Below are 24,599 nucleotides of genomic sequence, written 5' to 3'. Positions count from 1 at the left end.
ATGTTTCGGGTGGTCCCTGTAGCTCAGTGAGTAGGGCGCCGGACCCATATACCAAGGGTGGCAGGTTCAAACCCGGCCCCCGCCAAACTGCAACAAAAAAATAGCCGTGTTGTGGCCGTCACCTATTGTCCCAGCTACTGGGGAGGCTGAGACAAGAGAATCGCCTAAGCCCAAGAGCTGGAGATTTCTGTGAGCTGTGATACCACAGCACCCTACTGAGGGTGACAAAGTGAGACTCTGTCTCTAAAAAAAAAATAATAAAATAAATAAGTAAATAAATGTTTGAAAACACAAACTTTATAGTGACAGAGTAAATCCCTAGTTGACACAGGCTGAGGGCAGGATGGAGGGGGGGATGGGAAACCAAGGGATTGGGAGGTAGGGTAACACAAAATGCACTAGGAAACCCTGAGGCCATGAATATGTTCATTACCTTGATTATGGTGATGACTTCAATGTATCTATGTATACAAGTCAGAACTTAAAGTGTACACTTTAACTCTTATGAACCAATGATATTCAATAAAGCTGTAAACATTTTGTTAAGTAAAAAAGAATTCTAGGTGGGTAAAAACTTTAAATGGGAAAGCAACAACCATTCAATACAGAATGAAACTGGGAAATACAACACAGGAAAATATCCATGTGACTTGAGGTCATGGAAGGATTTCTGAAAAGGACAAAAGACATATAAACCATAAAGAAAAATGTTGAGAAAACAATTTACCATATTAAGAATTCTCGGCTCAGCACCCATAGTTCAGTGAGTAGGGTGCCAGCTACATACGCTGATGCTGGCAGGTTCAAGCCCAACCCGGGCCTGCTAAACAACAATGACAACTCCAAACAAAAAATAGCCGAGCATTGTGGCGGGCACCTGTAGTCTCAGCTACTTGGGAAGCTGAGGCAAGAGAAACGCTTAAGTCCAAGAGTTTCAGGTTGCTGTGAGCTGTGATGCCACAGCACTCTACTGAAGGTGACAAAGTGAGACTGTCAAAAAAAAAGCAAAAAAACGAATTTTCTCTTCAGTAACAAAACACCATATAGAATAAAAAGATAAGCTATATAAGACCAACAAAGACACTGGGAAAAGCCAGAGTTAACACAGCTGACAAGGGAGTCACATCCTGAACATATACATAAAGAATTCCTACAAAGCTTGTAAGAAAGAGACAAATATGCCAATTGAAAAACTGTCAAATTGCTTCTCAGAAAAAGTCCAAAAAACTAATTAACATAACAAAAGGTTCAACTTTATGGGCAATGCCTGTGGCTCAGTGAGTAGGGTACTGGCCCCATATAGCAAGGGTAGCCAGTTTGTACCTGGCCCCAGCAAAACTACAACAACAACAACAACAAAAATACCCAGGCGTTGTGGCGGGCACCTGTAATCCCAGCTACTCAGGAGGCTGAGGCAAGAGAATTGCCTAAGTCCAAGAGCTGGAGGTTGCTGAGAGCTGTGATGCCACAGCACTCTACCCAGGACAACAAAGTGAGACTCTGTCTTAAAAAAAGAAAAGAAAAGAAAAGGTTCAACTTTATTAGCAGTGACAGAAATGCAAACTAAAATCATGAGATATTAATCCATACCTATCCAGCGGGCAAAAATAAAACAAGTCAGAAAACTTCATGAGCTGGCAGGTATTGGAGCCACTGTAACACTGAAGCAGTGGAAGCATAAATTTTTTTTACCACATTGGTATCACAGACTGATTAGTGGCACCAGGACTTCAGAAGTATTTTAACACAGCACTTGTTTGAACACACAAGTTTGTTCATATGGGGGTTTGATATGTTGTCCAGACCTCAAAATCCTCCAGTGATCATGCAACCTAGCCCTCCTATGTTGTGGGAATTATAGGCGGGAGCCACTGTGCCCAGCTGAAGATAGCAAGGGATTCTCACTTACCTTTGTATTCCCAGAGTGTAGCACAAAGATTCTCGACATTTGAATTAAAACAATTAACTTAACTGGGCATGCTGGCTCACACCTGTAATCCTAGCACTCTGGGAGGCCAAGGCGGGTGGATTGCCTAAGCTCACAGGTTAAAGACCAGCCTGAGTAAGATTGAGACTCTAACTCTAAAAATAGCCAGGCATTGTGGCAGGAGCCTGTAGTCCCAGCTACTTGAGATGCTGACAGGCAAGAGAATCTCTTGAGCCCAGGAGTCTGAGGTTGCTATGAACTATGACGCCATGGCACTCCACCAAGGGCAACAAAGTTAGACTCTGTCTCAAAACAAAAACAACAACAAAACCCCTCTCCACGCTGTGTGCCTGTGACTCAAGCAGCTAAGGGGCCAGCCATGCACACCTGAGCTGGCGGATTCAAATCCAGACCAGGGCCTGCCAAACAACAATGAAGGCTGCAACCAAAAAATAGCTGGGCGTTGTGACAGGCACCTGTGGTCCCAGCTACTTGGGAGGCAGAGGTAGGAGAATCGCTTGAGCCCAGGAGTTGGAGGTTGCTGTGAGCTGTGATGCCACAGCACTCTACCCAGGGCGACAGCTTGAGGCACTGTCTCAAAAAAAAAAAAAAACCCTCTCCAGAACTGAAGTTTAGTGTTTTTAAAAGTTTATCAGGGGCAGCACCCATAGCTAAGTGGGTAGGGTGTTGGCCAGGTACACTGAGGCTGGTGGGTTTGAAACCAGCCTGGCCAGCTGAAATTAACAATGACAACCGCAACCAAATAATAGCCAGGCGTTGTGGTGGGCACCTGTAGTCTCAGCTACCTGGGAGGCTAAGGCAAGCGAATTGCTCAAGGCCAAGAGTCTGAGGTTGCTATGAGCTGTGATGCCACAGCACTCTACTGAGGGTGACATAATGAGGCTCTGTCACCAAAAAAAAAAAAAAAAAAAACCGGGCATGGTAGCTCACGCCTATAATACTAGCACTCAGGGAGGCCGAGGTGGGTAGATTGCCCCAGCCCACAGGTTCGAGACCAGCCTAGCCAGAGCAAGAACTTGTCTTTAAAAAAACAGCAAAAAAAAGAAAAAAAAAAATAGCTGGGTGTTGTGGCAGGCGCCTGTGAACTGTGAGCTACTGAGGACAAAGTAAGACTCCGTCTCAAAAAATAAATAAATACATACATAAATAAAAGTTCATCAGATTATTTTCATAATAAAAATTTAACTACCTAAGAGCAAACAATGGGGAACTAGTTTATTTATTTATTTTTTTGAGACAGAGTCTCACTTTGTTGCCCTGGGAGGAATGCTGTGGCATCATAGCACACAGCAACCTCAAACTCTTAGGCTCGAGCTATTCTCTTGCCTCAGCCTTCTGAGTAGCTGGAACTACAGGTGCCTACTACAACGCCTGGCTACTTTTTTGAGATGAGGTCTCGCTCTGGCTCAGGCTGGTCTCAAACTCGTGAGCTCAGGCAATCCTTGCCTCAGCCTCCCAGAGTGCTAGGTGAAAAAATATTAAATACTCCATTTATGGCTCAGCGCTCATAGTGCAGTGGTTACAGTGTCAGCCACATACACCTAGGCTGGCAGGTTCAAACCCAGCCCTGGCCAACTAAACAACAATGACAACTGCAACAGAAAAATAGCCAGGCGTTGTAGTGGACGCCTGTAGTCACAGCCACTTGGGAGGCTGAGGCAAGAGAATTGCTAAAGCCCAAGAGTTTGAGGTTGCTGTGAGCTACAACGCCACAGCACTCTACTGAGGGTGACATACTGAGACTTTTCTCAAAAAAAAAAAAAAAAATCCATTTATTAAGCATGAATGCTCTCTGTTACCTATTGGAGTTACAGGATTATGAACCTCTGACCCTTTTCATCACAAGAATGTTACTGGTTTCTCCAGGCCAGGCACGGTGGTACATGCCTGTAATCCTAGCATTCTGGGAGGCCCAAGTGGGAGAATCCCTTGAGCTCAGGAGTTTGAGACCAGCCCGAGAAAGAACAAGACTCTGTCTCTACTAAATAGAAAAATTAATCGGGCTTAGCACCTGTAGCTTAGTAGTTAGGGGGCCGACCACATATACTGAGGCAGGTGGGTTCGAACCCAGCCTGGGCCTGCTAAACACCAATGACAACTCAAAACAAAAAATAGCTGGGTGTTGTGGTGGGCACCTGTAGTCCCAGCTACTTGGGAGGCTGAGGCAAGAGAATCGCTTAAGCCCAGGAGTTGGAGGTTGCTGTGAGCTGTGACACCACAGCACTCTACGAGGGTAACGTAGCAAGACTGTCTCAAAAAAAAAAAAAAAAAGAAAAGAAAAATTAATCAGGTGGTGTGGTGGATGCCTGTAGTCCCAGTTACTGAGTTACTGTGAGCTATAATGATGCCACAGCATTCGACCCAAGGACAGAGACTCTATCTCAAAAACAAAACAAAACATATATATATATGTGTGTGTATATATATGTTATATATATATTTACACATATATAAAACAAAACATATGTTATTTACATATACATATATAGTTTTTTTATTGGCTTCCCTGAGTTTGAGGCAAGGACTCAACATCAAAGCTGGCCATTTCCTGAGCCTATAGTAGTGGCCCAGCATCCTGCCTCACTACTCCCTTGCCAACAGTGCTTCTTTGCAAGGGCCTCAAGCTCACCTTGCGCACTTTGCCTGGCGTGCTGGGTGTCAGTCCTCGCCGCTTGCTGGGTGTTCGGGGGGCACTCCCATAGAGCATCTCTGTCTCTGTCTGCTTCTTGTTCTTGAGTTGCTATGTAACAGTGAGAAATAACAGTGATAAATACCCAGAAGAGAACAGGTCTGGATGGGAACAGAAGCAGGGCCAGAAATTTAGGGCCAAGTGTCTCTTTCCTGTTCTTCACCCAACTCTGGTCAATGGCAGAGACTCCATGCTGCTGACAGCACTACCACCCTCTCCTCCCCACTTTGTGTCCACACTCACTCTTTCCTGCTTGGCTCTCTCTTTCTCTAATCGATGCATCTCCCATTGCTCCGTCACATACTCCATGAATTTTTGCCCATTCACCACAAATGCCTTTGAGTGTTCCTGTTCCCACATTTCAATTTGTGCCTTCAACTCCTCTTCCAGCTGAGATCAGAAACAAGGACATGTTAATTACTACAAACTATTGGTGTGGATCAATGAAATGATCTCCTAAAGAATGACTCCTGGCCATCCGTAATGGCTCCTACCTATAATCCCAGTACTCTGTGAAGTTGAGGTGGGTGTATTGCTTAAACTCAGGAGTTTAAGTACAGCCTGAGCAAGAGCGAAATCCCATCTCCACTAAAAACAGAAGAACTAGCCAGGCGTTGTTGAGAGTACCTGTAGCTCAGGCAAGAGGATAACTTGAACCCAAGAGCTTGAGGCTGCTGTGAAGTATGATGACTCCGGGGCACTCTACCCTGAGTGACAGAGTGAGATTCTGTCTCAAACAAAACAAAAAACAACTCCTCCTTCCCCAAACCTCATAAGCCTAACTTCAGGTAGCTGGAGCCACAGGAGTACAGGCTAGAGTGACCAGAAATCAGAACCTAGAGATGGTTCATTCACAATACACACACAGTGGAAAAGAGAAGGAACCCAGAGTTTGGGCACTCAGGTTGGTGCATACAGCTGGAGGAAGCACTGGGCAAAATCAGCAAGAGTAAACAGTTTACATTGAGAGCAGGACTGTGGAATCAGACTATCTGGGTTTCAATCTGGAATCTACTTCTCACTGTCTGTAAAAAAGTGGGCAAATTACATGACTTCTCTGGAGTCATCTGTAAAAATGGAAATAATACCAAACTTATAGGGAATGTTGTGAGGATTGTATAAATAAAAACACTTTAAAAATAGTACCTGATACTTAATAAATGTTATTATTAAAATAGAAAAGTATTAATACAGAGCCAGTACTTTCCCAAAAGCTTGCCTTATGTTACTGGCTTAACTGTGTTTCCCAAAAATTCATATGTGGAAGCCCTAACTCCCAGTACTTGGAGACAGTCTCACTCTGTTGCCCTCGTTAAAGTGCCGTAGCATCATAGCTCACAGCAACCTCAAATACTGGGCTTCAAGCAATCCACCCACCTTAGCCTCCCAGACTGCTAGAATTACAGGTATGAGCCACCATGTCTGCAGAGACAAGATCTTTAAAAAGGTAACTGAGCTAAAATGAGGTCATTAGGTGGGCTTTAATCCAACAGGACTGGTGTGATTAAACCACAGGCACATGAAGACAGAGGGAAGAGAAAATGGCCATCTACAAACCAAGAAGAGAAGGTCCCAGAAGAAACCAACTCTACCAATAGTGCCTTCAGACTGCCAACTTCCAGAACTGTGCAAAAATAAATGATAATTGTTGGAGCCAGTCTGTGGTACTTTATTTGGCAGCCCTAGCAAACTGATATACTGTGATAGGTACATTACACCTAACAAATGAATAGTGGCTTATACTGAAGGCCCAATATATGCTTATCCCTGACTAAGCTTTGGAAGAAAATATAGTTTGGGGCCAAAATAATACAAGGCAAAGGACAAAGAAAAAGTGAGGTATTTTGTAGCCAAGTATCAATATTACCTTAGGTAGTGTTTTCTGGAGTTTTGCTCGTTGCTTTTCTTCTTTTAGAAGATTTCCTCCCCGGTTTGTAAATCGACTTGGATCTGAAGCTTTTCTCTGTGAAAAGTGCATTGTAATTAAGAGTAAAACCTGGCACAGTCAGACCAATAACTAATGCTAAGATCCCTTGCTCTCATAAAATGACATATATTATTAAAGTGACTAAGGAATGTTTTGCATTCCTGTCCACATTTCTTTTTTTTTAAGACAGAGTCTCTCTTTGTTGCCCTTGGTAGAGTGCCATGGTGTCATAGCTCACAGCAACCTCTAATTCTTGGGCTCAAGCGATTCTCTTGCCTCAGCCTCCCAAGTAGCTGAGAGTACAAGTGCCTGCCACAATGCTCAGCTATTTTTAGAGGCAGGGTCTCACTCTGGCTCAGGCTGGTCTTAAACCTGTGAGCTCAGGCAATCTACCCGCCTCAGCCTCCCAGACTACTAGAAATACAGATGTGAGCCATCTCGCCTGGCCTTCTGTCCACTCTTGGCAGTGAAAAAAGGTGGCTCTCTGAGGCCAGACAGTGGGCTGCAGGCCATTCCCAGGTACCAGCAAGATCACTGATTCGGGTGCAGGAAAATGATTGTTTCTTTTTAATCTAAAACATTAAGATAGACTCTAATATTTAATACTGTCACTACCTCCCTTTCTTGGTTTGGATGTCATATGATTACATGTCATTTTGGGACACAAAGTGTATGGAAGAACCGAGGGGTCTACACTCAGGGCTCAATGGTGACGCTTCTATGCCTACTTAATCTGGGTGTCTCAACACAATCAGCTCAGATATGCAGTAAAGAAACTTTATAGATAAGCTGGGTGTGGTGGCTCACTCCTGTAATCTCAGCACTCTTTGGAGGTCAAAGCGGGTGGATTATCTGAGCTAATGAGTTCAAGACCAGCCTAAGCAAGAGTGAGATCTTGTCTCTAAAAATAGCTGAGTTTGGCACCCATAGCTCAGTGGTTAGGGCACTGGCCACAGACACCAAAGCTGGCAGGTTTGAGCCTTGCCCAGGCCTGCTAAACAACAATGACAACTGAAACAAAAAAAATATTTTGTCACCAAGGGCAACAAAGTGAGTCTCTGTCTCAAAACAAAAACAAAACAAAGCAAAACAAAAAAACCTTCTCCAGCACTGAAATTTAGTGTTTTTTTTTGAGACAGAGCCTCAAGCTATCACCCTGAGTAGAGTGCCGTGGCATAACAGCTCATAGCAACCTCTAACTCCTGGGCTCAAGTGATTCTCCTGCCTCAGCCTCCCAAGTAGCTGGGACTACAGGCACCTACCACAATGCCCGGCTATTTTTGGTTGCAGCCGTCATTGTTGTTTGGCGGGCCCAGGCTGGATTTGAATCTGCCAGCTCAGATGTATGTGGCTGGAGCCTTAGACGCTTGAGCCACAGGCGCTGAGCCTGAAGTTTAGTGTTTTTAAAAGTTCATCAGGGTGGCGCTGGTAGCTCAGTGGGTAGGGTGTTGGCCACGTACAGCAAGGCTGGTGGGTTGGAACCCAGCCTGGACCAGCTAAAATTAACAATGACAACTGCAACCAAAAAACAGCCAGGCATTGTGGTGGGCACCTATAGTCCCAGCTACCTGGGAAGCTGAGGCAAGAGAATCGCTTAAGGCTAAGAGTTTGAGGTTGCTGTGAGCTGTGATGCCATAGCACTCTACCAAGGCCAACATAGTGAGACTCTTGTCTCAAAAAAAAGAGGCTCGGTGCCTGTGGCTCAGGGGCTAAGGCACCAGCCATACACCAGAGCTGGTGGGTTCAAATCCAGCCCAGGCCTGCCAAACAATAATGATGGCTGCAACCAAAAAGTAGCCGGGCGTTGTGGTGGGCGCCTGTAGTCCCAGTTACTTGGAAGGCAGAGGCAGGAGAATCTCTTGAGCCCAGAGGTTGAAGGTTGCTGTCAGCTGTGATGCTACTGCACTCTACAGAGGGCAACAGCTTGAGACTCTTGTCTCAAAAAAAAAGAAAAGAAACTTACAAATAATCTGGTTTTACCTAAAGTAACCCTCTCTAAAAAGATATGTTAAAAATGTAAAATGTTAAAGCTTCTCATTCTTTTTTAAAACTTTTCTGGGGTTTTGTTTGTTTTGCTAGTCAAGTGAAGTAGTGGAAGTAGAGAAGGAGCACAGAAATTTGTAATTGGTTGTAATCAATTAGTTATGAATGTCGCAGTACTCAGATCAGCCAGTTTCTTGTTGCTTTATAATGTATACAGTATAGTAGAACAGCAATACAAGTAATTATAAATTAGGTGCCTAGGCTGACCACAGTTAGTGGCTCATGCCTATAATTCTAGCACTCTGGGAGGCCAAGGAAGAAGGATGGCTTGAGGTCAGTAGAAAAATAGAAAAAATTAGTCCTGCATGGTAGTGATTGTTTGAACCCAGGAGTGTAGAGGTTGCTATGAGGTAGGTGCACTGCACTCTACCTAGGGCAAGAGGAAGGGTGATGAATGAATGAATGAATGAATGAAATATACTTAAAAATGGGGGCAGATTAATCAGAAAAGTTCTTGACAGTTTGGAGGCCAAGCTTCCAAAGAAATCATTTCCCTTCCACACTGCTTGATGAAAGCCTATAAACAGTAACCAGATAGGGCAGTAATTCATTTCTTATTTTTTTCTTAAATACTGGCAAGTCAACAACTTTTATTATTAGCTTTTTATTCATGTTCACGTTTGCTTCTTCTTCCTTTCAATGATAAGTCAGGAATAGATAAGGCCCAGGACAACTGTTCTTAAACAGCTATGGGCTACCCCAGAGTCCTCACCATTTCAAAGTCCTAGTTTCCTGCCTGTAAACTTGAAAGAGTTGAATTAAAGATTTTCTAAAAGCCCTCTCAAGCTATGACAGGGCCAGCATGAACCTGAGCACAGGAACTCTTAAAACTTGTGCCCTAGTTGCCTCTCTTACCTCACCTTAGCCCCAGCCCCAAACTCTAAAATGTTCTTAGGGCACCTGAGATAAGTCTATGAGAAGAAAAGTTACTGCCCCAATACCTAAGCAATTTTTAAAGAGCAAAAGCAGGAATGGTAGAAAATATTAGCGGTCTGCCCCAATATCCATTCTCCTCTCCCTTCTTAGTAACAGAACCAGAATTCTACCTGGGGCACTGATGCACCCAGGCTACCTCACAGCTGGCATGGTATGTAAGCAGAGGTACTATGAAGAGAGCCTGAGAGGACCCTTAAAGGGGTGAAGGGGCAATCTTCTTCCATCGTGATGTCTGAAATGTGGCCATGAAAGTGGGAGCTCTGGTGGCCCTCCTGGCCTTTATGGATGAGGTTCACCCTTAGTGGTACAGGAACCCTGAACTCACTGTGAGAAACTGCCAGGACTAACAGGCACCACCTGTCCAACTCTGGGCTTCCTTTGTGCAAGAAACGCCTACTTTATTTCAACTATTAATTTTGGTTTCTCTTTTATGCCCCCTGCCTATAAGCTTAAGAAATCCAGAAGGTTATCAATAATTCAGGGAGACTTAATGATAAAGATAGGATATTAGAAGCCTGATAAAGAACAAAAGGAAGTAGATTCTGGTTCTGTATAGGGCATGATTTTTTTATTTTTGAGACAGAGTTTCATTCTGTTGTCCAGGCCAGTGTACCATGTCATCATAGCTCACAGCAACCTCAAACTCCTGGGCTCAAATGATCCTCCTGAGTAGCTGGGACTACAGGAGCCTGCCACAATACCTGGCTAGTTTTTATATTTTCAGTAGAGATGAGGTCTTGCTCTTGGCCAGGGTGGTCTCCAACTCCTGAGCTCAAGGGATCCACCCACCTCTGCCTCCACAAGTGCTGGGATTACATGTGTGAGCCACCGTGCTTGACTAGGCATGTTTTCTTAACACTTTATCTTATTCTAGAGAAACAAAAACAGGTAAAAACTGGGCAGTACCTCAAACTCTAAGAAAAGCTTCCAGCTTTCTTCCCACTTCTGAACACCTTCAAAGAGCTCCTTATGAGTCTCATAATAATCTTTTAACTTCACAACCTCAGCATCATGGATCTGGAGCAGATCTTCTGTGAAGTCCTCTGTAAAATACAGGCCTAGTGTTTTTTTTTCTTTTTAATTTCAGATTAATATGGGGGCACAAATAATTAGGTCACAATGTTTGCATTTGTTAGGTAAAGTCCCTGTTGTAGTTGTGTCCCTCTCCCAGGAGGTGTGCCACGCACCCTTACATTGTGCCCATTAGGTGAGTGCACCAATCCCCTCCCCTTTCCTCCTCCAACTTGAATTGGAGCTTTCTCTTGTGTGGGCATGTATTAGTTCATCTACTGGCTTCATATTAGTATTTAGAATGTTGGATATTTGCTTTTCTATTCTTGTGATACTTTACCAAGAAGAATGTGTTTCAACTCGATACAAGTTAATATAAAAGATAAAAAGTCTCCATCTTTTTATACGGCTGAACAGTAGTCCATGGTATATATACACCACAGTTTACTAAGTAGCCTAGTGGTTTTAAAAAATTCCTCTAGTGTTTAGTATCCCGATTTACTAATCCCCTACTCCACCAAAATGGAAATAGGGTTTTCTTCCTTATAACAAATTGATATAGGAAAAAATACAAATGTTATGGCTAACAAAAGCCAGGTTTGTCACAATCAGCCTGGGGGGACTAGCACAAAGAGACTAGGGCATGGACTAAAAAGATTAATGTTCTCAAAAAATCTGCATCATACCCTGCCTTGTCTTAGGTTTCTTTCACATTCTACCTTTCTGTCTTACCCAGTCAATAGAGGGCTGGGTCATAAAAAATTTCCAAAATGTTTGTTGAATTTATTTATTTATTTATTTTTGAGACAAAGCCTCAAGCTATCGCCCTGGGTAGAGTGCTGTAGCATCACAGCTCACAGCAACCTCCAACTCCTGGGCTCAAGTGATTCTCCTGCCTCTGCCTCCCAAGTAGCTGGGACTACAGGTGCCTGCCACAATGCCCGGCTGCCCGGCAGCCATCATTGTTGTTTGGCGGGCCCAGGCTGGATTTGAACCTGCCAGCTCAGGTGTATGTGGCTGGTGCCTTAGCTGCTTGAGCCACAGGCGCTGAGCCTGTTTGTTGAATTTAGTTGGGACAACTTGATCTTTATATCCAGTTGAGGTCAGACTAGACTTCCACTGGGCTCTAGGAGTCAAACTCCTTTGGATTCAAACATAGGCCCTGGCATTTACCTGCTGTATGCCTCTAGGCTAAGTTGCTAAATATTTACATGCCATAATGTCCCCATCTCTTGACATGAGGATTAAATGAAATAATACTGTTGGGCGGTGCCTATGGCTCAGTGAGTTGGGTGCCGGCCCCATATACTGAGGGTGGTGGATTCGAACCCAGCCCTGGCCAAACTATAATAAAAAAATAGCCGGGCGTTGTGGCAGGAGTCTGTAGTCCCAGCTACTCAGGAGGCTGAGGCAAAAGAGAATCACCAAAGCCCCAAATGAGACTCTGTCTCTAAAAAAAAAAAAAGAAAAAAAATAATACTGTTAAGGGTTTGATATGGTGCCTGCCACAGAATAGGCACCTGAAAACTTGAGCATCATCAGCTAGAGGCTAAGTGACATACTACTTCAGAAAGCAAGAGAAACCATATTTCTCAATAGCCTTTCCAAATGCTTATTTGTACAGGAATGGCAATATGTGAAATGGCCTGAAAAGGTGGCTGTATCTGTTCAGAAAAGGAAATATTTCCTGTTGAATGTCTAGGATTGTAAAAGACCAGTGAACAGGCAACATGAAGACCACCACTTTTGTACTAACCAGTGTAGTAAGGGGCAAAATCCTGTCTCTGCTCCTGGCTGTAAAAACACCGGTCCCAGTACTCAGCCAGCTCCACCCGTATTGCCTCAATCACTTTCTTCATGTTTTGCATTTTCAGTTCTTCCAACCGATCCACCTCTAATTGCAGCTGAAAGAAAGAGATCTATTGAAAGTGGCTGTCACACCTTTAAATTCACCTATGTTTCCAATAGTTTCTTCCCTTTCTTTTTTTTTTGGTTTTTTAAAAAACTTTATTTTATGTACATGTATTGGCCATCTGTGTATGTATTAAGTTAGCATGGTTTCTTTCATTGCATCCCCCTGGATAATCCATTCAAGGAAGATTACTCAGTCCAACTTAATGAACCCAATTTCCTTTGCGTACTGACGGAAGCACTGGCAGCACATACTGAGAGCCGTACTTCCGGATCAGACCGTGCCGGTTTGAGCAGATGCGGCAAGAGCTAGAACCCTAGTTGAATTTTCGTGGGTGGCTCCAGTAGAGCTGCTGGTGCCCCATCTTGCTTTCAGGAGTGCAAAGAGGCAAGAGGCAGTTTCTTCCCTTTTTAATAAAATTATAACAGAAGACAGACACAGTGGATCACACTTGTAATCCTAGCAACTTGGGAAGCCAAGGTGGGAGGATCACTTGAGGCCAGGAGTTCAGGACCAGCCTGAGTAACAGAGTGAGACTTCATATCTATAAAAAGTACAAAAATCAGCCAAGTGTGTGGCATGTGTCTATAGTCCCAGCTGCTAGGAAGGCTGAGGCAAGAAGATCACTTAAGCCCAGGAGAGTTTTGAGGTTGCAATGAGGTATAATGAAGCCACTGCACTCTAGCCCAAGCAACAGAATGAGACCAAGTCTCAAAAAAAAAAAAAAAACCCAAAAGATGAAAAAACAAAAATTATAGCACAAAGCCACAGAGGTAATCAATCTTTATAACAATGATACTATGGGAGCCAGAAATCTAAGACAGAAGATAACCAGGTACTTTCTGATGCTTATCTTAAAAATAGGCTGTAAGGACATCAGACTGGATACCTGGACACAGAAATGCTCACAGAATACTGCTGACCAGCACCCACTGGATTTCTTACCGCTTTTCTGACCTTGGCCTTTGACCCAGTCATAACCATGGCCACAGCTTCTCTCTCTTCTTCAGGTATCTGCAACCTGTCCCAGAGCTCTCGGATTTTAGCACGGAGTCCTTCACACACTGCCTCATTTTGTGACTTTTGCGTTTCCAGCTGTAGTGAGGAAAGCCAGTGTTTATCTACAGCAAAGTGGCAGCACAGAGAAGAAGGTTGGTAGCCTCTGGCCTCCCACAAAGAAATGTCTAGGCTCACAGGGATAGAAAGCACTTTTATAAGATTTGGGAGAGGTGTTTTCATACCCCCTAAACACAAGCTATAATGTAAAGGCTGTCATTAAGGAAAGGTTTCAGATCCCAAGAATAAGGATTTAAAATTTGAATTAAAAAAAATGTTAGCCAGGTGTGGTGACTCACACCTGTAATCCTAGCACTTTGGGAGTCCCAGGAAGGTAGATTGCAATCGCCTGGGCTCACAGGTTCCAGACCAGTTTGAGCTAAAGTAAGACCCCACCTCTAAAAATAGCCAGGCATTGTGGTGGGCACCTGCAGTCCCAGCTACTGGGGAGGGTGAGACAAGAGAAATGCTTGAGCCCAAGAGCTTGAGGTTGTTGTGAGCTAGTCATCTATATGACACCACGGCACTCTACCAAGGGTGACAAAATGAAACTGTCTCAAAAAAAAAAAAAAAAAAGAGAATACTTTTTAATTAAACACTAGGCTGATCATAAGGCTAATTTCATCCAAAATTTCAATTTCATATTCTTAGAGTACATGTAAATTTTTTTGTTAAAAATTCAAAGTTATATTCATATATTACTATCCTTATCCTTTCTCATTCTCTTAACATACATTGACTCCTTATTTAAGACTGCAGAAAAAGGGCAGCGCCTGTGGCTCAGTGAGCAGGGCGCCGGCCCCATATACGGAGGGTGGCGGGTTCAAACCCAGTCCCAGCCAAACTGCAACAACAACAAAAAAAATAGCCGGGCGTTGTGGCAGGCACCTGCAACTGCAACAACAACAAAAAAAATAGCCGGGCGTTGTGGCAGGCACCTGTAGTACCAGCTACTCGGAGGCTGAGGCAGGAGAATCGCCTAAGCCCAGGAGTTGGAGGTTGCTGTGAGCTGTGTGACGCCGGCAATAAAGTGAAACTCTGTCTCTACAAAAAAAACAAAAGAAAGACTGCAGAAAAAAACTGTCATTTTTTTCAAACTGCCATGTACTATGGAGACCCCAGGCCGAAATTTAAAAAAATACTACCTGCCTAGAAAACCAAGAATGAAACTAACATTTTACAACCACCTAATCTTCGATAAACCAAACAAGAACATACCTCGGGGGAAAGACTCACTATTCAATAAATGGTGTTGGGAGAACTGGATATCTACATGTAAAAGACTGAAACTGGACCCACACCTTTTCCCACTCACAAAAATTGATTCAATATGGATAAAGGACTTAAATTTAAGGCATGAAACAATAAAAATCCTCAAAGAAAGCATAGGAAAAACACTGGAAGATATTGGCCTGGGGAAAGACTTCATGAAGAAGACTGCCAGGGCAATTGCAACAACAACAAAAATAAACAAATGGGACTTCATTAAACTGAAAAGCTTCTGTACAGCCAAGGAGACAACAACCAAAGCAAAGAGACAACCTACACAATGGGAAAGGATATTTGCATATTTTGAATCAGACAAAAGCTTGATAACTAGAATCTATACAGAACTCAAATTAATCCACACGAAAAAAGCCAACAATCCAATATATCAACGGGCAAGAGACATGAATAGAACCTTCTCCAAAGAAGACAGAAGAATGGCTAACCAACATATGAAAAAATGTTCATCATCCCTATATATTAGAGAAATGCAAATCAAAACCACCCTGAGATACCATCTAACCCCAGTGAGAATGGCCCACATCACAAAATCTCAAAACCGCAGATGCTGGCGTGGATGTGGAGAGAAGGAAACACTTTTACACTGCTGGTGGGACTGCAAACTAGTACAACCTTTCTGGAAGGAAGTATGGAGAAATCTCAAAGCACTCAAGGTAGACCTCCCATTTGATCCTGCAATCCCATTACTGGGCATCTACCCAGAAGGAAAAAGATCCGTTTATCATAAAGACACTTGTACTAGACTGTTTATTGCAGCTCAATTTACAATCACCAAAATGTGGAAACAGCCTAAATGCCCACCAACCCAGGAACTGATTAACAAGCCTTGGTATATGTATACCATGGAATACTATTCAGCTATAAAAAAAAAATGGAGACTTTACATCCTTCGTATTAACCTGGATGGAAGTGGAAGACATTATTCTTAGTAAAGCATCACAAGAATGGAGAAGCATGAATCCTATGTACTCAATTTTGATATGAGGACAATTAATGGCAATTAAGGTCATGGGGGGGGAGGAAAAGCAGAGAGAGGGAAGGAGGGAGAGGGGTGGGGCCTTGGTGTGTGCCACACCTTCTGGGGGCAAGACATGATTGCAAGAGGGACTTTACCTAACAAATGCAATCAGTGTAACCTGGCTTATTGTACCCTCAATGAATCCCCAACAATAAAAAATAAAATAAAAATACTACCTGCCGAAGCAACTTTTGTAGTGTTGCAATATTCTCCAAAGATAAACAGAAGGCATCTTCATCTTCACACACCACATCTCTTTCAAAGCTTGTGTCTGGTGTGTGATCTAATTCTTCCATACACAGTATGATCTGTTGCTTTATACTGACAAACTCCTGGTGCCGAGATGCCTAAAACAAAACAGTTCCAAGTAACTCAGAGGAAAGCCAAACAGACCTTTACAAAGTGTGCATGTAGGCAATATACCTTTGTTTCCCTCAGTGTTGCCACATGTTGTCTGAACTGATTCAGCTCTTCTAAGCTGGGGACAGAGGCACTGTCACTATTATAAGGAGGCATGCAAAGAATTTCACACAGTTCTTGATCTTGTTCTCGAAGTAGTTTTAGTTCCTGTTTTCTCTCCCATTTCTGTTTTCGCATAAATTCCACCTGGGTGCGCAAATCTTTTTCTAGCTGCAAGATGGTTGTCTTTCCTTCTTCCTGTATAAGACAATGTACCATTGATATAAGGTTCCAAGTGAGTTCCTTCCCAGAAAAAAGGACAATGTAAGAGGGCTAAGATGACAGATTTTTATTTGTAACCTACATATAGGTCAACTCATGGCCAATGGAATATAGCACAAAGAGGTTCTCCTAAGGGAGAGCCCCAGTAAGGAAAGGTGAATAAGTACTAGGGCACTTTTTCTTTTCTTTTTTCCAATTTTTAAAATTGTGGTAAAATACACGTGACATAAAATCTACCATCTTAACCTTTCTTTCTTTTTTTTTTTTGGAGATAGGGTATTGCTCTGTTGCCCAGGCTGGGATGCAGTGGTACAATCATAACTCACTGCAACCTCTAACTCCCGGGTGCAAGTGATCATTCCACCTTAGCCTCCCAAGTAGCTGAGACTACAGGCATGCACTAGCATACGGGCTAATTTTTTTCACCTTTTGTAGAGACAGGGTCTCACTATGTTGCCCAGGCTGGTCTCAAACTCCTGGTTCAAACGATTCTTATGCCTTAGCCTCCCAAAGTGCTAGGATTATAGACATGAGCCAGTGCACTCAGCCCATTTAACCATTTTAAAGTGTACAGTTAAGTGGAATGACATATATTGTTGTGTAACCATCAACATCATCCATCTCCAAACTCACCTCATCTTGCAAAATTAAATTTCCTACCCATTTAACAAGTCTCTATTTTTCCCTTCCCCAATCCCCTGGCAACCACCATTCTACTTGCTGTCAATGAATTAGACTACTCTGTGTACCAGGGCACTTTTGCAAGAGGTATAAATGGGTTAGAAAGCTTTTGGGGTAGCTGTAGGATGACATATCTACCTCATAGCTAAATGCTCATCCTAATAATCCTATCACTATCACTTTAGCAATAAAAATCAATTTAGTAGCTACTGCTTGTCTCCTAACTGGTAAAAAGAAGGGAAAAGTGGCAGTAATATGTCCTATAAATTTGCAGGATTTCAGTTAACATTGGTGAAATAGGAACTGCGAAGTAACTTGAGGCAGACGTACCACTGTACACCTAACTTCTCACCCAATTTCACACTAAAAAAAGAAAAAGACTAAAGAAAAATTTGATGTCCAAAATCAAATTATATTTATGCCATTTATGTTGATTTCAGGAAACTCCACTATGTCATCGTCTGATTGCTCTTGGCTGCCATATACGAATTATCTATCCTTAAACCTATAAAGGTGGTCCCCCTCCTAGGCTGTCTCCATGTGGACACCTAGGTGGTTCTTCCTGTTGTTGAATCAAGAGAAAGACCTGAGAACCTATCGGAACAGCATCACTTCTCCAAGTTCCACATCTATCCTAACTTTATAATCCTGGCACTATTTTTACTGATTCTAAGCAGAGAGTAGTTTCCAGGCCCATCTGTTATTCATCAGTTCCTAACTTGCACTGGACCACAACATTGCAACCTCTCACACACACAGATGACAGTCATGGCATGCTCTGCACTGTGCACTGCTGGGTGAGTGGGATGGAGCTTCTTGGGTATAAAAAACTACAAAGTTCTTATTTTTATTTCCTTCTTAAACATTCCCTTATAGCACTAGTTATATTTGCTTCCAAAATAACTCATTTTCTTTCAGAGAAAGAACAGCACAATGCCATATGGGCCTACCTTAAAGTTTATAAATTCAATATGACCTCCCAAGCAAAAGCAATTGTTCTAATTACCTATCAGTTGCCTTACCCATCAATGCCTAGCATCGTTCCTACCAGGAAGCCTTCTGCCTATACCCCCAAACAATGCTCCTTCCTAAACCTGAGACCCAAGCCAGATTCCCCAAGACCCAATGGAGTGCCATGGACCTGAAATGGCTCTATGTGTAACTCGCTGCACAGAGTGTTCAGCTCTTTCTGACAGAAAGATATGCTTTTGATGAGCCTTTCCTTCAGGCTTTCCTCCTCGGCAATCATCATGTCCAGGAGTTCCTATAAGAGAAAAACAGTCTTGAAAATTGCCCACAAGAGAAAAAAAAAAATTATAATTCAAAATTCAATTAATTGAATTTATAAACTTATTCTTATTTCAGAATTTCAAGAAAGGATTTTTTTTTTTTTTTTGTAGAGACAGAGTCTCATTTTATTGCCCTCGGTAGAGTGCCATGGCATCACACAGCTCACAGCAACCTCCAACTCCTGGGCTTAGGCAATTCTCTTACCTCAGCTGGGACTACAGGCGCCTGCCACAATGCCCAGCTATCTTTTTGTTGCAGTTTGGCTGGGGTCAGGTTTGAACCCACCACCCTCGGTATATGGGGCCAGTGCCCTACCCACTGAGCCACAGGCGCCGCCCTTCAAGAAAGGATTTAAAAAAAAAAAAAAAAAATCAGTAGCCAGGCATTGTGGCAGGTGCCTGTAGTCCCAGCTCTCCGGAGGCTGAGGCAAGAGAATGGCCTAAGCCCAGGAGTTAGAGGTTGCTGTGAGCTGTGATGCCATGGCACTCTAGCAAGGGTGATAAAGTGAGACTCTATCTCTAAAAAAAAAAAATCAGGATAAACCTATGATATTCTAGTGCAGTGATCAAATGTCACTTCTGTATGCTATTGCAGGTGCAACACTAACATCCTTACCCCATTGCACTGCAAGAGACCAGAACTACTTAACTCACCTTGATATGCTTTTTTACAACCTCAGTTCTTTGTAATCGCTGGTCCTCTGGAATCCCAATTAATTCCCATATTTCTCGAAGGTGATTTAGGGCTTTCTGGAGACATACTATAGACTCCTCTGCCAGTACCTCACTGAAAAGCAAAAACAGATGCCTGTTTCATAAATCACTGCTTCTAGACTAAAAAGCAAGGGTTTTTTTTTTGTTTTTTAAAGAGCAAGGTCTCATTCTGTCACCCAGGCTGGAGTCAGAGGCTTAATCATAGCTCACTGCAACCTCCAACTCTTCCTCTCAACTCAGCCTTCCAAGTAGCCGGGATGATGGGCACTCACCTCCATGCCAGACTAATTGTTTAAAAAAAATTGTGGGGGCTCAGCACCTGTGGCTCAAGCGGCTAAGGCACCAGCCACATACACCTGAGCTGGTGGGTTCGAATCCAGCCTGGGGGGTGGGCAGCGCCTATGGCTCAGTGAGTAGGGCACTGGCTCCATATACCAGAGGTGGTGGGTTCAAACCCGACCCCAGCCAAAAACTGCAAAAAAAAAAAAAAAAGAATCCAGCCTGGGCCAGCCAAACAACAATGACAGCTGCAACCAAAAAATAGCCGGGCATTGAGGCAGGCGTCTGTAGTCCCAACTACTTGGGAGGCAGAGGCAGAATTGCTTGAGCACAGGAGTTGGAGGTTGCTGTGAGCTATGATGCCAAGGCACTCTACCCAGGGCGACAGCTTGAGACTGTCTCAAAAATAAAATAAAATAAAATTTTTAAATATTCTCTTCAATTTTAATTCTCTCTTCAGAAATACTTGACTGAACACTTAAATCCAATCCTAGCTCCAAAGTCTTGGATTTCTTTGGGACTTTCAAAAGACTGGTTATTGCTTCAGATGGTAGTGCTGGGTGTTTGGCTACCATTTCTTCTCATTACATACCAGGTCCAGCTTAGAGAGAGCAAGTTCCCCAGAGACCACGTTTCTGTAGTTCTCTAACATCATATCTCTATACAAACTGTGTCCAGGTATTCCCACTCCTCTGGAATAAATCCTATGGCCACATCCCTAAATGTCAACAGTTCTATTTCCTAACTTCCTGGTTGTCCCAGAATCTTCTTTAGAAATGTTGTGGTACCTGCAGGTCATAGGGTGACTGTGGCAGAGACGCTTGGATCTTCCAGTGTGAAGGAGAAGGAGCATTGAACACGGATTGAGCTTTGGGGGCTGATGTCTAAAAATTGTTTTAGAAATGGGTGTCTCAATATGTTGCCCAGGTGTCTTTGAACTTTTGGCCTCAAGTGATCCTCCCTACCTCAGACTCTCGGAGTAGCTGGGATTATAGGCTTACACTACCACATAGCTACAAATTCGGGAAATAAATAGACTAGTTTCTTACTGGCCTCAAAGCTAAAATAAAGTGAAACAAACGTTCATTTTAACTCACTCTTAACCACTCCCCTTTCTCCCCCCACAAATATAACACTAGCAAAGCAAAATTCAGTATCTTATTACATCCTAGAAATTTAATCTTCTGAGTAATCCTAAGAATATGAACTTCTGTCAATGATCTACTGTCATCACAGAACCAGTCAAGTTTGGTTCAACTTTGTCAGTAACAAATGTTGAGATGGTTTTTCAACTGGGATGGACCCCAGGTAGCAGGTCACATAACCTGAGCATGCCCAGATGACCTAAGCCTTCCCAATTTGTGACTCCAAAGCTGGCTAGAATGAAAAGTCAACTACTAGCAGACCCTACACACTCACAATGAGAAACAAGGAGCAAATTTAGAAGCAAGGGGTACCCTGTTTTCTTGCACTATGAACCAAGAGCGAAGAGCCTGCACTGCCTCTTTGTGACCAAATACACCATGCCTTGTGTTTTCTTATCTCCTTTATAGCTACTCTCTGCCTATAAAACCTACCCCAGACTCCAGTTCAAAGAGACAGATTTGAGTGTTGCCTCCTGTCTCCTGGCCAGTTGATTTTGAAACATAGCTTTTTCTTTTCTCAAAAGCGTCACAGTATGCATTCCAGATAGCAAGCTCATTGCTCAGTAACACTACCTATGGCAGTACAATACACACTTAAATTAATACATGCTGTTATAAAAGAAAAATCAGGAAAAAAAAATCAGTAAAATAAACTAACACAAGAGATTACTGGTGAGAAGCTCCTATAAGCTACCTGGCAATTTATTACTCTTATTGTTGTCATTCTTAAATTACAACTAGTAACCCAAAGTATGGCTAAAATTAAAATGACAAACAACATCAAGCGTTAGTGGGAATGTACAAAAGCCAGAACTTTCATACACTGCTGGTATGGTATATACATAAAATTGGTACAACTATTTTTAAAACTTTAAACAATATCAGGTAAAGCTGAACCCAGCTTTTATCTCTACATATTTAGCAGAAATGCACACATATGTTCAAAGACATCCATAAGAATGATCAGAGGAGCACTACACTTAACAAGAGCATGGTAGGGCGGCGCCTGTGGCTCAAGGAGTAGGGCGCCGGTCCCATATGCCAGAGGTGGCGGGTTCAAACCCAGCCCCGGCCAAAAACCACAAAAAAAAAAAAACAAACAAACAAAAAAAAAAAAACAAGAGCATGGTAACAGAAACAGCCTAAATGTCCATCAACGGAATGGAGAAAAAGTACATTCCCAAAGTGGAATACCATAGCAATGAGAATGAACAAACTACACACAACAGGGATAAAGCTCAGAAGTTATTTTGTTCTATGCTAAATGAAAGAAGTCCAACACAAAGAACTACAAACTATGTGATTCTACTGCATGAAATTCTAGAAAAGCCAAAAAAGTGTAGTGAAAGAAAGAAAATTAGTTGCCTGGGATCAGGGGAAGGGCTTAACTGCAGAAGGGCACAAGGAAACTTTTCGGGGTAAAAGAATGGTTCTAGACCTTGATGGTGATTATATAACAGTATACAATTGAAACCATACATGTGGCTCCGCGCCTGTAGCTCAAGCGGCAAAGGCGCCAGCCACATACACCAGAGCTGGCGGGTTTGAATCCAGCCCAGGCCTGCCAACCAACAATGACAACTACAACCAAAAAATAGCTGGGTGTTGTGGGGGACGCCTGTAGTCCCAGCTACTTGGGAGGCTGAGGCAAAAGAATCACTTAAGCCCAAGAGTTGGAGGTTGCTGTGAGCAATACTTCGCCCACTACTTTCAAAAAATAACATGTGTATGGCACTTAAACACAAAAGTCCCATGCAATGCACTCATACTATTCTTATTTTCGAAATGAGTAAACTGACATTAAATATCTTAGACAAAGTCACCAGGCTGGCAGGTGGCACTGCCACTATCAGCCTGGTCCTGATTTCAAGACAGACAGACCTTCTCTAACACTGCCTAGGAAGCTGAAACAACCATAAGATAACTCCTTAATCAGAGATTTTTTTTTTTTTTTTGAGACAGTCTCAAGCTGTCACCCTGGGTAGAGGGTCCTAGTGTCACAGCTCAGAGCAACCTCAAATTTGGGGGCTTAAGCGATTCTCTTGCCTCAGCCTCCCAAGCAGCTGGGACTACAGGCAGTCACAACACTCAGCTATCTTTTTTATTTTTATTTTTTGGTTGCAGTTGTCCTTGTTTAGCTGGCCAGGGCCAGGTTAGAACTGCTAGCCTGGGTGTATTGGCCGGCGCCCTATCCACTATACTATGGGCGCCGCCCAGAGGGTATTTTTTAAATTTTATTTTTGAGACAGAATCTCATTTTGTGGCCCTGGGTAGATGCCGTGGCGTCATAGCTCACATAGCTCACATAGCTCACAGCAACCTCCAACTCCTGGGCTCAAGCAATCCTCATGCTCAGCCTCCTGAATACCTGCACTACAAGCGCCCGCCACAACGCCCGGCTATTTCGTTGTTGTTGTAGTTGTCATTTTTGTTTAGCTAGCCCAGGCCAGGTTCCAACCCGCCAACAGAGGCATCTTCCCAGTACCAGTAAAATGTCAGCCCCGAAGTCCAGATACGAAGAAAAGCCACGAGAAATAAACTTTGCGGCTTTGTTCAAAGAGAAGAAGCCACCACCACTAAGACTAGGACTCAGCACCAGCCCTCGGCCGCGCGGGGCGGGTGGGGCTCGCGGGAGCGGCGTCGAGCCCGGCCCGAGACCCCCTGGCCCACCGCCCCACCCGCGCTAGGCCCATGCCGGCCACGGAAGGAGGCGTCAGGCCTCGCCTCCGCCCGCCAGGCCCGCGCCCGACTCACTGCTACCAGGCCCGACCTCACCGGGCGCGGGCTGCTGTGTCACCCTATCCACGGGCCGAGAGGCCAGCTAGGACCCCGCACGGGCCTCGCACCCGGGACGGTCGTCGTCCTCTCTCACGTCCCCTCGACTTCCCCACAACCCGCACCTTCTCCTCATGGCGGACGTCCAAGCAACCGGGCGTCGAGACCGGACCTACTCCACACAGCCGAATGCAACCACCACCACAAACGCCGACTGCCACCTCCGACAGCCGCTCAGCTAGCCGTTGGACCGGACAGAATTTCAAACCCAGCCACTGAGCGAAGCAAGCCCGCGATTGGTTTCGCTTCCCGTTGCTCCTCGCGAAGCCCCGCCCTCTACCCGTCCCTCCGACTGCAGGTGGCGAGTGCGCAGTCGTGTCCGGATGCCAGGGGAGGGGCTGCTGCCGCTCGGCTCTCAGGGCGCGATAGATGCCAGAGGGTATGCCCTCCCCGGCCCGCGCGTCACCGAAGCCGCCTCCGCCCAGAGCAGTTTGGATTCCAAGGGCGCACATCTTCCCAGAGGTCGCCGGGACCGGATTTCGGACCACTAGCGACCGGAGCGCGAGCTGCCCGGGTGCCGGGGTCAGCAGGACAATCCAGCGCCCCGACCCCTCTCTCGTCCTTCCGGGAGGCGAACCTTGGGACCGAGCTGTGGTGGGAGCCCCCCGCAGACGTCGGAAACCCGGCGCTAAAGAGGAAGGAACGGTTCCCTGAGCCCGTTCCACGCAAGTCATCCCACTCGACCCGGCGAAATCCTGTTAGGTGCGCATTGGCGCCATTGCAATGAACAAGCTGACGGGAATCGCAGACAGGTGGAGATCGCCCCGGCGAGGTTGCCTTTCAAAGGACGCGAGTTTATAAATCATAAAACGGAGGCTGAGGCGGGAGGACAGCCTGAGGCCAGGACCTGGATACTTTCTCCCTTTTCTGGAGGAACAGAAAATGTTACATTGCTAAAGTGCTTTGCATACCACGTATATCACGTCTTCTCCAGTGATTCGTGGTGCCATGGATAATTAGATCATCACTTTTCTTTCTTCATAGACAAGGTCTCCCTCTGTTGCACAGGCTGGAGTGCAGTGGGTGGTCACCGGTCACTGCAGCCTCTAGCTCCTGGGCTCCAAAGACCCTTCTGCCTAGTCCTGCCGAGTATTGAGATGTCAGGCATGAGCACCTTCCTGGCCTAGATAGTAATGTTTATGATAATG

At 44.2% G+C, this 24,599-nt stretch overlaps 1 protein-coding gene and 1 pseudogene across 5 annotated transcripts in view; both read right to left on the bottom strand.

Annotated features, from left to right (window-relative positions):
* The window catches only part of PRC1 (protein regulator of cytokinesis 1), a 29,368-nt gene extending 5,658 nt beyond the window's left edge, over positions 1-23,710 (bottom strand). For 2 of the 5 annotated variants that reach the window (XM_053581905.1, XM_053581908.1), the window contains exons 1-11: positions 23,517-23,702; positions 19,133-19,265; positions 18,331-18,453; positions 16,251-16,484; positions 16,004-16,174; positions 13,412-13,561; positions 12,311-12,458; positions 10,450-10,586; positions 6,505-6,600; positions 4,881-5,027; positions 4,578-4,688 (exon numbers count right to left, since the gene is read on the bottom strand). In XM_053581905.1, coding sequence (XP_053437880.1) covers positions 4,578-4,688; positions 4,881-5,027; positions 6,505-6,600; positions 10,450-10,586; positions 12,311-12,458; positions 13,412-13,561; positions 16,004-16,174; positions 16,251-16,484; positions 18,331-18,453; positions 19,133-19,265; positions 23,517-23,527 — 1,461 coding nt within the window. In that variant the 5' untranslated portion in view covers positions 23,528-23,702. Of the gene's footprint in view, positions 1-4,577; positions 4,689-4,880; positions 5,028-6,504; positions 6,601-10,449; positions 10,587-12,310; positions 12,459-13,411; positions 13,562-16,003; positions 16,175-16,250; positions 16,485-16,934; positions 17,061-18,330; positions 18,454-19,132; positions 19,266-23,516 lie in introns of those variants that run through there. The other 3 variants (XM_053581904.1, XM_053581906.1, XM_053581909.1) reach the window with 3 other exon arrangements.
* On the bottom strand, positions 12,659-12,830 carry LOC128579774 (40S ribosomal protein S29-like; annotated as a pseudogene).
* Positions 23,711-24,599: the final 889 nt, after the last annotated feature.

Source organism: Nycticebus coucang, chromosome 2 (assembly GCF_027406575.1).
Source record: "Nycticebus coucang isolate mNycCou1 chromosome 2, mNycCou1.pri, whole genome shotgun sequence".
Taxonomy (NCBI): domain Eukaryota; kingdom Metazoa; phylum Chordata; class Mammalia; order Primates; family Lorisidae; genus Nycticebus; species Nycticebus coucang.
Note: the sequence above shows the minus strand (reverse complement) of the source record. Positions and strands in the feature narration are given on the sequence as shown.